The sequence below is a fragment of the Neofelis nebulosa genome, chromosome X (assembly GCF_028018385.1).
Source record: "Neofelis nebulosa isolate mNeoNeb1 chromosome X, mNeoNeb1.pri, whole genome shotgun sequence".
NCBI classification, from domain to species: Eukaryota; Metazoa; Chordata; class Mammalia; order Carnivora; family Felidae; genus Neofelis; species Neofelis nebulosa.
The window spans coordinates 58,873,902-58,888,648 of NC_080800.1; the positions used below are offsets into that span (position 1 = coordinate 58,873,902).

At 40.1% G+C, this 14,747-nt stretch overlaps 1 protein-coding gene across 1 annotated transcript in view; it reads left to right on the forward strand.

The window, feature by feature from the left end:
* Positions 1-14,747, forward strand: part of KIF4A (kinesin family member 4A) — a 120,918-nt gene that overhangs the window by 37,519 nt on the left and 68,652 nt on the right. The window contains exons 7-9 of the mRNA XM_058714432.1: positions 6,270-6,386; positions 7,228-7,403; positions 14,053-14,114. Coding sequence (XP_058570415.1) covers positions 6,270-6,386; positions 7,228-7,403; positions 14,053-14,114 — 355 coding nt within the window. The remainder of the gene's footprint in view (positions 1-6,269; positions 6,387-7,227; positions 7,404-14,052; positions 14,115-14,747) is intronic.

Below are 14,747 nucleotides of genomic sequence, written 5' to 3' on the forward strand. Positions count from 1 at the left end.
TGTGTGTGTACACCGAATTCTGTGTATCCATTCATCTATCAGTGGGCATGTAGATTGTGAACATCCATTTGGCACTACACAACTGACGATGATGCAGTGATAAGTGCATGAATTTGAAGAATTGCCTCTGCCTGGTGTTTCAGTACAAACTTGTACTATAGTGGTATAATAACTTGCACGATTTTCCATGAGCGAGCATGTGACCAGGGAAAAGTCTATGCAAAGCCACAGCCTTAAAATACACATTTGAGGGGCGCCTGGATGGCTCAGTCGGTTAAGCGTCCGACTTCAGCTCAGGTCACGATCTCGCAGTCCGCGAGTTCGAGCCCCGCATCAGGCTCTGGGCTGACGGCTCGGAGCCTGGAGCCTGCTTTGGATTCTGTGTCTCCCTCTCTCTCTGACCCTCCCCCGTTCATGCTCTGTCTCTCTCTGTCTCAAAAATAAATAAACGTTAAAATAAATAAATAAATAAATAAATAAATAAATAAATAAAAATACACATTTGCAAAACATTAAGACATGCACACATATTAGAGGTATTTTCAAAGACTGTAAAAAAATTAACTAACCTTGCTGCACAAAACAATGTGCTGGTAGACTTCAGCATGTTAAGATTTGAAATACAGCACACTGGAGTGAGCTGTGTAAAGGCAGTTTTTAAAATAGTTAAAATGACGGTAAGTAGTGGTGATGATTACACAACAGTGTGAATGTACTTAGTGCTACTGAACTGTACACTAAAAAATGGTTAAAATGGTAAATTTTATGTTACATATATGTTGCCATAGTAAGCTCCAGGCTCTGAGCTGTCAGCACAGAGCCCAATGTGGGGCTCAAACTCGCAAACTGTGAGATCATGACCTGAGCTGAAGTCAGACGCTTAACTGACTGAGCTACCCAGGCGCCCCTATCTTACCACAGTAAAAAATTTAAAAAAACAAAGCCCAAATGACCATTGCAGAAACTCTGAAGAATCTCTGTGGTTCCCTAAAGTATCCCTAAGGTTCTGAGGGACACAGTTTGAAAACCACTGCCCTACATGAGAAATACAAATACCTGAGACTGACCTATCTGTCGTGCATTTATGATCTCTCCTGAGCTGCCCTCTAACCTGATTATTTGTCACTCTCCATCTTATAACTTGCATTGTATTCATAGTGAATTACCCGTAGTTCTTCACAAATATGTGCCTTAGCATATGCTACTTCCTCTGCCTGGAATGCCCTTGCACTGTTCTTTCCTACTCTTCCCTCCTCCACTGGCACTGTTCTAGTCATCCTTCACAGTTCAGCTCAAATTTTTCATTCTTTTTTGAAGCCGTCTGTTACCTTCCCAGGTAAAGTTTACCACTCCCTCTTATGAGAACCCATTTTGACTATATGTATACTTTAATGTTATATTTGCAATTATTTTTGTTTGTGCATCCATCTCTCCCTGTAGATTATGAACTCCTTGAGAGTGGAGATTGTGACTTATTCATCTTTGTATCTCTAATACCTAGCACAGTGCCTGGAACATTGTGCCTGTTCACTAAGTGTTCGATGAAAAGGACTCAGATGTGTGGGGTGAGAAAAGAGACGAGTCCAGGATGTCTCAGGTTTGCTGTTTGTTGGATGACTGGTTAGATGGCGAGAAAATGGGAACAGTGGTAGAAGTGAAATAGATTTACACTGAAAGATGAATTCTGTTTTGTCCAGTATTTTTATGCAATGCCTCATGGGCACAGCCCACTGGAGGTTATTCAGTAAGCAGCTAAAATACAGCTCTGGACAACAGGAAAGAGGTCTGGTTTGGAGATGCAGATTAGGGAGTCATTCTTATCGGTATTTATTGGAACTCTAGGCTGTATAAACCCAGGGAGAATATATATAGTAAGCAAAGAGCTTAAGGCAGTTTCAAGAGAATATCAACATTTAATGGGTAGGTATTAGAAAAACCATCCCATTAAGTAGCCTGGGAATGATGGAGAATGGGGAACACATTAGTTGCATGGTTCTGGGGCAGAGACTTGACAGTTCCAGAATTCTTTATATGCTTTTTCTACCTATCCCCTCTTATCAGCCTCAAGTCTGTCCCCTTTCCAATGTACCTGATGCCTCTGAGTAAATCAGCTCATTTTCATAGAGCATAGAGATTAAGACCATGGACTTTGGAGCCAGACTGCCTTTATTTGAGTCCTGACTCTGCCACTTATTAGCTGCATGACCTTAGGCAACTTCCCTAACCTCTTTGTGCCTCAACTCTCATATCTGTCAATACAACTATGATCATACTTCATAGGACTATTGTGAGGATTAAATGAGTTAATATGTATAAAGTACCTAGAATAGGTATACACTATATAAACTTAGCTGTTATTGTCACTGTCGTCATTATTGTCCCTCTGAAGGCTCTTTAGATTGAGGCTTCTTTCATCTTGCTAAGTCCGTTATTGCTTGTCTACGTGTACTCTAAAAATATGTTGAAACCTCCTCTCTACTGATATTTCTCTCCTATGTTCTGTGATCTTGTGGGTGAGTACTTTTAAAATTCCTTTTAGTGGTGTTTTAAGGAGGGAAAGGAGAGAAATGCTGGTGGTCAAACTTCCTATAATGCTCTGTGTTCTTTTTGTATATGAATTTATTTGTTACATTGATCTCTGTGAAGCCACATCGATTTTTTTATTGGAATAATTTGTGACTAGATAATTACAGTTTTATGTTGTGAAAGCCTTCTATCCTTTTTCTCTTTTAGACGTCCTGTTCCCAGAAAGTTAGCTGTCTTTTTTCCTGAATTTTGTGGATCTATTTTCTTAACATCTAGCATACCGGTGTATGACTGTGCCCCTCAGTCCCCAGCAAACAGATTCCCATCATTTTACTTCTATAATCAGTTCTTCCGTGTGTATCAGCTTGAAGGCCAAAGCAACCATTTCCTTATTCACTCACAGTGTCTTCTGAGTGAAGAAACTGTTATCAGAATAGATGAGGAATTTGTCAGGTGCTGTCTGCTTTCAGCCTCATGTAATTTAGTAGAGATCCAAATAATCCAAGTTTGTCTACCCTATTAATAAAAACATGTAGGTAGTACTTTGTAGATCACATTTGATTTTTATCATAGTCCCCTGAGGTAAGGTATGTATTACACCTATTTTATGAATAAAGGAGAGTTTCAGTGGCGTATCCAAGCTCACACATATTGGTAAGTGGAAGAGGCAGAGTCTGAATGAAGATTCTGTCTCCTAATCAAATTCCCTTCTACTCTGTCCCTTCTCAGTACTTATTCCTATAAGTTTTGTGATCTGTTGCAGTAACAGATCATTCCCTTTCTCTCTCACTAGGCAAACCATATCAATACTATATTACCTCCATTTTTCACCCCATTTTACTTGGTTATCTGCCTTGGGCTTGCAGATATTTTCTTCACCTGTAGAGCAGGGTTTCTCAGCTGTGGCACTATTAACATTTCGGATCAGATCATTTGGGGGGGCTGTCCAGTCTCTTGGTAGGATAGTGGCATCCTTGCCCTCTACCCACCAAATACCAGTAGCATTGCCTGCCACCCCACAAATTGTGACAACCAAAATGTCTCCAGGTATTGCCAGATGTCCCCTAAAAAGCAAAATGTGTTTGTTGCCATAGTAAATAAACACCCAAAAATGTCAAGTAGTATTCTTGATCCTCTCCTTGCTTGATCTATTCTCAATCTTAGAATAACTTCTGATTTTATAATTTTATCTGGACATTTTTTCTCCATAGCCGTCATTGATCAGAAATTTAAACCTCTGCAAACATGTTCTTCCCAGTCTTTATGATGTACACTCCATCCATGTCATGAACTCATCATTTTAAATCTCTTAACAGAAAATCAGATCCTGTTTGGTGATGGGTTCTTTCTAGAGAGACATTCATTTCCCTTGCTTCTTTCTATTCCAAAGCTCCAATTCTCATTTGAAAAAGAAAAAAAAAAGCCTCTTTATACCCAAGTAAATGATTCTTGCTTAGATCAAAGTTGCCATAGATTCTTCTCAGGGTTCATCTAGATTTTTTTATTGTTGTTCTTGTACGACACTATAGATGGAAGTTTTGCTCAGCAGGTTTGAAAAACCTCAGCAGTCTCTTCCTTAACATCCCAGATGGGATATGAGCGAATGAGATGTAACTGTGTTCTGTTTGGCTCAAAGGGGAAAGAAAAGAAAGGAATGAACTAATACAAGGATTAGTACAGGTATTGGTGAGCAGCTTTGATAAATCTCAGCAGACTCTCCTTCACATCCTGGGTAGGATAAATGGCCCTGAAAAATGGTATCCCTTTCAGCTGGCAATAAAAGGAAAAGACAGGAATGGTTGCTTGAAAGGATTGGTTTTGTTTTAGATTTGGGAGATTTGAGCATGTATAGATAGAGACTGAAAAGAAGGAATTAGTAAAGGGAAAATAAATTGAAGATCTAAGAGAGAGGGAGAAGATCAAAGGTTTCAACGTCCCAGAGAAAATGGGGGGGGACTAGAGACACCAGCACACTAAAGGGGAAATAAAGGTGGTTATTTACTCCTCTGAAACAAGAAGGATGAAGGAATCAGTAACAGCAAAGAAAAGACTGTGAGGTGAGGAGAGGGAAAACCTTCCCTTCCAGATAACTTTGATCTCCATAATGTATTTGTTGAAATCATCCACTAATAGAGTGAAGGTAGATTTACAGTCTTGAAAATGATGAGTGTTTAGAATAGCTGCTGTGGTGAAGTAGGAATGAGGAAGAAAAGATTGCCGCTTGATGAAGTGTTCAGCAAAAGTCAGAGAGCAGTGTTTTATAATGAATGGATCTAGTCCATTTAGTTATGCGACTTTCTCCAGCATTGCAGCCTACAGTAACTTACACACACACACACACACACACACACACACACACACACACACACACCACAGTTAGTTTAACGTGTGACTGGGAATTGACATGATGGGAAGGCAGAAGGTCATGGGTCTAGTGAGTGCTTGAGAAAGCCTAACTGAAATGATCGATCATAGTGTCCAGAATATGTAGTTTAAGGCCCAGGGGAGGATGATCTACTGGGAGTATTAGAAAGTATCAGTAAATTGGTGGCTATTATAAGGGTGAAGAGCAGGACCCATGAAAGAAATGAAAAGCTAGTAGAATGCAGTCAGAGAGGAGTTTTGGAGCTCAGGATCTTGTAGATATATAGTTATTTCTGGTTGTATGGGAGTCCACAGTATGGCTGAGTAAATAAAAAGGTAGAGTAGCATTAAACAAAAATGATACCATTTATTTGTCATTTAACTTTGTATAATTATCTTTTTTTTATTTTTGAGAGAGAGAGAGAGAGCGTGAGTGGGATAAAGGCAGAGAGATGGGGACAGCATCTGAAGTAGGCTCTGTGCTGACAGCAGAGAGCCCAAGGCAGGGCTCGAACCCCCGAACCATGAGATCATGACCTGAGTCGAAGTCGGACACTCACCTGACTGAGCCACCCAGGCACCCCACTTTGTATATCATTTAATTCTCCACCACAACCCAATGAGGTAGATAGATGTGCCTCATTTTAGAGCAGAACCCAAAATCATATAGGTAGTCAGTGATAGAGCCAGGATTAGAACCTAAGTCTATCTGACACCAAAGCCTGTGCACTTAACCACTATACTATGTAGCCTTTTCACAGTAAACATAATCATGGGAAGGTCAGAGGCTTTAGAAGGACCTCAGAAATTATTACAGGGTTTAAAAAGCAAACTTTGGAATTCAAGAAGTGGAAAAGAATCTTTACCCTTTTTAAAGCAACAAGAGAAAATGTATTCCTCTGTGGTATGAAAGAAAAAGCATAGGACTTAACCGAAATCCTAAGATGGAATGTCAGGCCTACCACTCACCAGCTGTTTGACCTTAGACAAGTCATAGAAACTCTGATCTAGTTTCCTTATCTGTAAAGTGAGAATGATAGTAAATATAATTTAGTGACATGATAAAAAATAGCTGTTCATCTAGTTTCTCAGCACTAATTTGAGAATTAAAAGTGGTAATGGATGTAAAAAGTAAATATACAAATTGTTGTCATGGTGATAGTTATCTGTCTGTCTACTTTGTTTCCATGGGAAAGGGCAAGAAGTCTCAACAAATTCAGTTGTGCATATCCAACATTTAGACCTTTGTTTTCAGAAAAGTGAAGAAGATCAAGAAGTCTCCTTAAGACTGATGATTTAATATTTCTGTGGGGTTTTTATTTTATGTAGGTGTATGTTCGATGCTTTACCAAGCAATTTAAATTGTTTCCTGCTACTAGGCATTAATATTAACCGAGGCCTCCTGTGCTTGGGAAATGTGATCAGTGCTCTTGGAGATGACAAAAAGGGTGGCTTTGTGCCATACAGAGATTCCAAGTTGACTCGACTGCTTCAAGGTAAGCCCAGAGTGCCTCTAAAAATAAGAGAGTAGGGGCGCCTGGGTGGCTCAGTCGGTTAAGTGGCCGGCTTCGGCTCAGGTCATGATCTCGCCATCCGTGAGTTCGAGCCCTGCGTCGGGCTCTGTGCTGACAGCTCGGAGCCTGGAGCCGGTTTCGGATTCTGTGTCTCCCTCTCTCTGACCCTCCCCCATTCATGCTCTGTCTCTCTCTGTCTCAAAAATAAATAAACGTTAAAAAAAAATTAAAAAAAAATAAGAGAGTAACTCAGAGTAATAGTGCTGAGAAGGTAAAGACAGGATCGGTGAACAGATTTTTGGACTATCCTATACAGAGCTATCTAACTGATAAGTCGGAAAGAGACCCATTAGTAGGCAGGCTTGTAAGATAATGGAAAGGTGTCTTCATAGATGGGTTTGAAAGCCAAGAAATCTACAGAATGCCAACTGAACTTTATACTTTATAACTGAAAATGAACTTGATTACTGTTTATTAGTACTTGATAAGCAGAATTCCCTGAATAATTAAAACCTACCTAGAGAGGGCATCCTAAGAATGTTTAATTCCACTAGTGGCTCCTAACTTACTTGCGCTAGGCCTGAGTTGTTTTAACCCAACTAACTGCCAAAATCACAGTCTTACGAATGGGGACACATGGAATAGGATTCGAAACTATATCATTTATGCAACAAAAAATCTTAGTATTTTTACTAACAGGAAATTTGCAGATTATTAAAAATTTTTTTCTTAGAGCTCTGAGTTTGAAGGCACCGACCTAAATGGACAGCTTTCCTTGCATCCTGATTGTTTGATTTTATTTCCTCCTATTGTTATTTTTCAGATTCTCTAGGAGGTAATAGCCATACACTTATGATAGCCTGTGTGAGTCCTGCTGACTCCAATCTAGAAGAAACATTAAATACCCTTCGCTATGCTGACAGAGCAAGAAAAATCAAGAATAAACCTGTTGTTAATATCGATCCCCAGACGGCTGAACTTAATCATCTGAAGCAACAGGTAAAAGGGACTTAAAATTTGATGGGAAAAATGTTAGTGTATGAGTGGAATGATAGAGCTTCTGTTTCTCAGCTTCTCCTCTACCAGAAGTTTAGAGATGTTGGCTAAGCATTCTGTTGGTTTGGGAAAATTCTAAAGTAATTCCTGTTAACATGTTTATTGTCATCTTTAAGATTTGGGGGTGGCATTGGAGATTTCACTGATAAAAAAGTGAGCAGTGGGACACTAGGCAAGAGAGGCAGGCAAGCGTCAGATCCCAAAAGTTCTTACATGACCGCTTAGAGAATTTGAAATTCAACCAGAAAGCTGTGGAAAGCTATTGAAAGTAAGTGGGCTACATGGTGTTATGTGTGCTTTAGGGAGATCACTCTTGCAAGTATACAGAAATAGATTAGAAGTAGGTATAACTTGAAGTAGGAAAACAAATTACAATAGTACCCCCCTTATCCATGATTTCACTTCCCACAGTTTCAGTTTACTCATGGTCACCCATGGACTGGAAGCAGGTGATTCTCCTTCTCACGTATTGTCAGAAGGTTAATAGTAGCTTAACACTACATCACAGTGCCTATGTCATTCACCTCACTTAGACACTCATCACGTAGACATTTTATCATCTCATATCATCACAAGGAAAAGGGTAAGGACAGTACAATAAGATATTTGGGGGGGGGGAATCACAGTCACGTAGCTTTTATTATAGTATATGATTATAATTGGTCTATTTTAATTTTAGTTACTGTCAATCTCTTACTTGCATGATTTATAAATGAAACTTTATCATAGGTATATATGTATAGGAAAAAGCATAGTATATATAAAGTTCAGTACTATCTGCAGGTTCAGGCATCCACCAGGGGTCTTGGAACATATCCCCCACAGATCTACTGTAGGCTATTATAATAACCCAGGTGAGAACTATGGCCTAAACTAAAGACAGTAGCCATAGAAATAAAGAGAAGGGTACAAATTAGAAAGAAAATAACCCAAGTAGGTAGAATGTCTAGAGCTTGCTTGGTAACAAATTTGATGTGGAAGGGTCAGTAAGTAGGGAGAATCAAGGTTGTTCTCAAGTTTCTTGCTTGGACAACTGATTAAAACGGTAGTACCAATCATTGAGTCAGGGAATACAGGAGGAAACACAGGGTAAAGTGAGAAAAGTTTTTAAAAAATTAATAAAATTAACTATTTGTAACCACAGTGAAAAACATGGGTGAATCTCATAAAAATAATGTGTGAAAGAACCCAGACACACAGTGGAAATGATGGAATTCAGTTTGGGGTATTTTGAATTCGAATAACTTGGGGGACATGTAAGTAGAGTTTTTCAAACGTAGCTGGCCTTTGGGTTTAATGTAGAGAGGTCTGAACTGAAGATACAGATTTAAGAGCCATTAGCATTTAGATGGAATCTGAAATTATTATAGAATGGATGAGACCAAATGGCACATTCAAGGTACTCACTAAATATTTGCTGAATGAGTAAATGGCCACAAAGAGAAGAAAGCCAAAGACAGAACACTGGGGGAACAGCAGTTTTTAAGGAATGGGGAAAAGAGGGAAGACAAAAAAGAGAGACTAAGAAAAAAAGAGAGACTAAGACGGAGCCAACAAGTAGGAAGAAAAACAGTCATATCATGGAAGACAAGGGAAGAAAGTTTCAAGGACCATCAAAAGTACAAAGTTATTTTTTAAAAAGTACAAATTTATAAAGAAGTGTAGAGTAAAATAAATACTGAGAAGTGTCCATTGGTTTTTTTAATCAACAAGGAGATTATTGGTGACTTCAGTGAGAAGAGGTTCAGATTGTTGTGGGATCGACAGTGAATGCTAGATAAGGAAGTGGAGGAAGTTGGTAGGCTCTTCTTTCAAGAAGGCAAAATGAAAGAAGGCAATAGCTAGGTAGTCAAGGGTCAAAGGATATAGGTCTGTTTGTTTTTAAAAATATGGAAGAGGGGGGCCTGGGTGGCTTGGTCGGTTAAGCGTCCGACTTCGGCTCAGGTCATGATCTCACGGCCCGTGAGTTCGAGCCCCGCGTCGGGCTCTCTGCTGACCGCTCAGAGCCTGCAGCCTGTTTCAGATTCTGTGTCTCCCTCTCTCTCTGCCCCTCCCCTGTTCATGCTCTGTCTCTCTCTGTCTCAAAAATAAATAAACGTTGAAAAAAAAATTTTTTTTTAAATAAAAAAATTTAAAAAATAAAAATATGGAAGAAGCAGGGCACCTGGGTGGCTCAGGCGGTTGAGCATCTGACTTTGGCTCAGGTCATGATCTTGTAGTTCGTGGGTTTGAGCCCCATATCAGGCTCTGTGCTGACAGCTCAGAGCCTGGAGCCTGCTTTGGATTCTGTGTCTCCCTCTCTCTCTTCCCTTCCCCTATTCATTCATTCTCTCTCTCTCTCTCTCAAAAATAAACATTAAAAAAATTTTTTTTAAACATGAAAGAGGCTCAGGATGCACCTGGGTGGCTCAGTCAGTTGAGCATCTGACTCTTGTTCTCTGCTCAGGTCATGATCTCACGGTTTGTGGGATCGAGCCCTGCATTAGGCTTTGTGCTGAACTTGGAGCCTGCTTGGGATATCTCTCTCTCTCTCTCTCTCTTTTTCTCTCTCTTTCTCAAAATAAATAAAATAAACATTTTTTTAAAAATGGAAGAGACTTGAGCAAGTGAAAGAACCAGTTGGGAGAGACTGAAACTGAGAATAGGGACTAGTTGCTAAAAGGCCATCTCTAAGTAGTTGAGATCCTGAGCACAAATAAAGAGGGATTTGCTTCTGACCATGGAGGGGATACCTGCCACCAAGACTAGAAGAAACAAAGTCAGAATAGGAAGAATACAGTGATAATAATTTAGAGGGAAAAGAAGGAAAATTGAGGGATTTTCAGCCTGATGACCTTTAACTTCTCAGTGTAGTTGGAAGCAAGGTCATCTTCTAAGAGCAAGCAACCAGATAATAGGGTAGAGGGACTGAAGAGACCACAGAGGCTTGAAATCATGGAAATGGAAGAGGTAGCTGACTAGGAGCATGCATTTGTGGTGGTATCAATATAACTGGTTGTGTAACAGCTCAGTAGCTCTGGTAGAGGAGATGAGAAGGTGAGTAGTTGGATCAGCCCAGGCTTGCAGGGGTCAAGTTTTCTTACCTTCCAGGGTACTCTTTATACTGGGAATCTAGTATTTCCCAACTGTGTAGTGTTCACTCCGTCTCTGGCCTTCCTCCTTGGTGATAATAACTACTATTCAGTTAGTCTGAAGCTTTCCTTCCCTTCTCTTCCCCTATCTCCTTTCCTCCCAGGGGTCACTGTACAAAATACAAGTAATTTACCTGTTAACAGTATCATCTCAATTATAAAATACCATACTCAGTTCTGTCCCTCCATTTTCTTTCATGTGTATTTCTATTGCCAAAAATGCTCTTCTTCCTAGTCATTCATTTGTTCATTCATTCCAACAATAAATATGTATTGTACACTATTATGTGCCAGGTATTGTGTTGGGATACATTGTTGAGCAAAGGAGACAGTCTCTGCCTTCATGAAACTTACTGCCTGGTGGGAGAGACAAACACCAAACACATATTCATACCAACATACCATTATAAAATGAGATAGTGTGCTATGTAGGGTAGTATGACAGTATGGAACAGGGTCTTCTGTTATACATCTAAGCTGAGAAGGCTTCCCTGAGGTAGCAATGTGTGAGCTGAGATCTCAAGGATTGAGTAGGAAAAGAAGGAAAGAAAACAAGGAAGAGGCATCCAGGGAGAAGAAAAACCATATGTAACAAAGTGTAGTGGTTAAGAGCATTGACACTGGAGTCAGACTGCCCACATTCAAATTGTAGCTTTATAACTCACTGGCTATGTACCTTGGGCAAGTTCTCTGTGCCTCAGTTTTCCTATCTATAAAATGTGAATAATTATACCTGCTTCATAGGGTTTTTGTGAGGGTTAGATGAATTAATACATGGAAAGCACTTAGAACAGTGCCAGGCATATACCAAGTCTGAAAGGGTCCTGATTTAGGAAGGCATATAGTGCCCTTGAAGAACTGACAGACTGCCAGTGTGGCTAAAGTGGAGGGAGCCAGGAAAGAGTATTCCAGTATGAGACTAAAAAAGAAGCAGAGACCTCATCAAGACCTCACGGACTGTGTTAAAAATGATCTTAAGTCGTGTGGTACTATTCATAATTTATGTTTTTGGGTTTTTTTTAATGTTTATTTATTTTTGAGAGAGACAGAGACAGAATGTGAGTGGGTTAGGGGCAGAGAGAGAGGGAGACACAGAAACAGAAGCAGGCTCCAGGCTCTGAGCTGTCAGCACAGAGCCTGACACGGGGCTCGAACTCACGAGCTGTGAGATCATGACCTGAGCCGAAGTCGGACGCTCAACCGACTGAGCCACCCAGGCGCCCCATAATTTATGTTTTTAAAAGATGAGCTGGCTGCTGTGTGGAAATGGATTATAGTGGAGCAAGAGTGGATTCATGGAGACCACTTTAAGAAGTTACTACAGTGTGGGTTGCCTGGGTGGCTCAGTTTTTTAAGCGTCCAGCTCTTGGTTTCGTCTCAGATCATAATCTCACAGTTTCATGAGTTCGAGCCCTGTGTCTGGCTCTGTGCTGGCAGCGCAAAGCCTGCTTGAGATTCTCTCTCCCTCTCCTCTCTCTGCCCCTCCCCTGCACACGTGGTCTCTCTCTCAAAATAAACAAATAAACTCTAAAAATTTTTTAAAAAAGAAGTTACTACAGTGGTCCAAGAGAGAGCTAAATAGTGGCTTAGACTTAGGGTGATGGTGACAGTGATGGAAAGAAATGACCAGTGGCTTAGATAGGGGCATGAGGGTTCGACAGCCAAATTTCTGGCATGTGAAGCTGCATGTTCACTGACCTTGAGTGTGCTAGAAAAGGAACAGGTTTGGGGATAGCAGACAACTAAGTGGAAATATTAATTAAGTACATAGTTGAATATAAAGCTCTAAATTAAAAAAGACTTGTGTTTGAGATAAATTTGGGAGTCCCCTGTTCATAGATGGTAATTGAAACCATAGTCAGAGATGAGACTTTAAGGAAAGAGTATAAAGCAAGAAGACTGATACTGAGTTTTGAGGATTTATCATCTAAAGGACACTTGGTGTGAAGATTAGCCAAGAAAGAGCCTTAGAAGATCAGTTAGAAGAATAGAAGGAAAAGCAGGAAAGTATGGTATCTGGTAAGCCAACTGCTACCAAACAGTCAAGTAAAATGAAGACTGAAAAATGCCCATAGGATATAGTGACCTGCAGATCATTGGTGACCTTAGCAAGAGTTTTGTCAGTGGAATGCTGTAGGCAGAAATCGCATTTGAATAGGTTGAGCAGGTGAGAGAGGTGAACAAAAGGAAATGGAGGCAACAGGTATAGACGCTCTCAAACTTTGTGAAGGAGAGAATAGGACAAAAGATAGGAAGTGAGATTGAGAAGGGTGCTTTTGTTTTGTTTTAAGATTGGAGAGACTTGAACATGTTTTAATTTTGATAGAAAGGATCCTGTAGAAAGGGAGATGTGGAAGATACAGAAGAGAGAGGGGATAACAGTATGATTCATCAGGAGGCAAGAGGAGTTTGGGATCCAAAGCGCAAGCAAGGAGACTGGTCATAACAGGTGGCACAGCTCCTCTTTCATAGTAGGAGGGAATGAGAGAGGATGAATGTGCATGCACTCTGGTTTAAGAACCAGCCCCAAGAAGCCTCCTTTTGACTGTTCTGGAATTTTATTAATTTGCTTCTTCTCAGAGCCCTAAAGTACTTAACTGTATTTTATGAATTCACATCTTCTATCTTCTTTGTCTCTTACTATTTCAGGCCATTGGTTGTCTTTGTCAACTAGATTATAAACTTGAGAATAAAACACAGGAGTTTATTCTCGTATCCTCCTCATATTACCTGGCCTAGAGCTGAGTTTGACTTTAAAAAAAATAGATGCTCAAGGGGCACTTCAGTGGCTTAGTCGTTTAAGTGTCCGACTTGGGCTCAGGTCATGATCTCGCAGTTCGTGGGTTCAAGCCCCACATCGGGCTCTGTGCTGACAGTTCAGAGCCTGGAGCCTGCTTTGGATTCTGTGTCTGTCTGTCTGTCTCTATATCCCTCCCTCACTTTTTCTCTCTCTCTGTGTTTCAAAAATAAATAAACTTAAAAAACATTTTTTAATGATTATTTTTGAGAGAGACAGAGTATGAGTAGGGGAAGGGGCAGAGAGAGAGAGGGAGACACAGAATCCAAAGTAGGCTGTGCTGTCAGCACAGAGCCCCACACGGGACTCGAACCCATGAACTGTGAGATCATGACCTTAGCTGAAGTCGGATGCTTAACCAACTGAGTCACCCAGGTGCCCCAACTTAGAAAAATGTTTTAAAAATAGACATTTGGTAAAAGTCATTAAGATGCTTAGGTAAAAGGAACAACTCAAGTTCTAAGTACTAGCTATTCATATAGTGCTGTTTGGACTTTTGTCACTGAATTGTCAACCTTGATGATTTCTGTAAGGCCTAAATATGCCTTAGATTTCATAGGCACTGAGTAGAATTACTCTATGGCTAATTGTAGTAATTTAGCTGACAAGGGATAAGTAGCTTTTGATTGGTGATTAGCTTACTATTTTTCTTTGCTTTTCCCAGGTACAACAGCTACAGGTCTTGTTGCTACAAGCCCATGGAGGTACCCTGCCCAGATCTATAAAGTAAGAGCCATAGATTAATTTTATTTTTTTAAATTTTTTTAATGTTTATTTATTTTTGAGAGCAGAGAGAGACAGAGCATGAGTGGGGGAGGGACAGAGAGAGAGGGAGGCATAGAATCTGAAGCAGGCCCCAGACTCTGAGCTGTCAGCACAGAGCCTGGCGTGGGGCTTGAACTCAAAGACCATGAAATCATGAACCAAAGTCAGATGCTTAACCAACTGAGACACCCAGGTGTCCCCCCCCCCCGCTTTTTAAAAAATTTTTTTAAAAGAGTCGTAGATAAATTTTAAATGTATATTCTAACAGAGGCCATTTCTTCTGATGGTTGTTTTACCCTGATAGACTAAAGTTTCTGGTAGCATTTGGCATCAAGGTAGGGATCTTGCCAAACGTTCTAGTTAGCTTTGAGGCAGCCTGATGTGATGAGTTCTAGCCTCAGAAACTTATTAATTAGAATTTTACTGTGGCTGTTTATTCTCCCCCATTTATGTATTTGATTACTTATTTATATCCATATAGAATCATAGGTATTTATTTTATTCTATGGGCTAACATCCAATGCTATCATTATTTGTTTTATTGCTCAGATTGTTCCTGTTTTGTCCAATAGGCTCTCCTTCAGGGTGATTTTA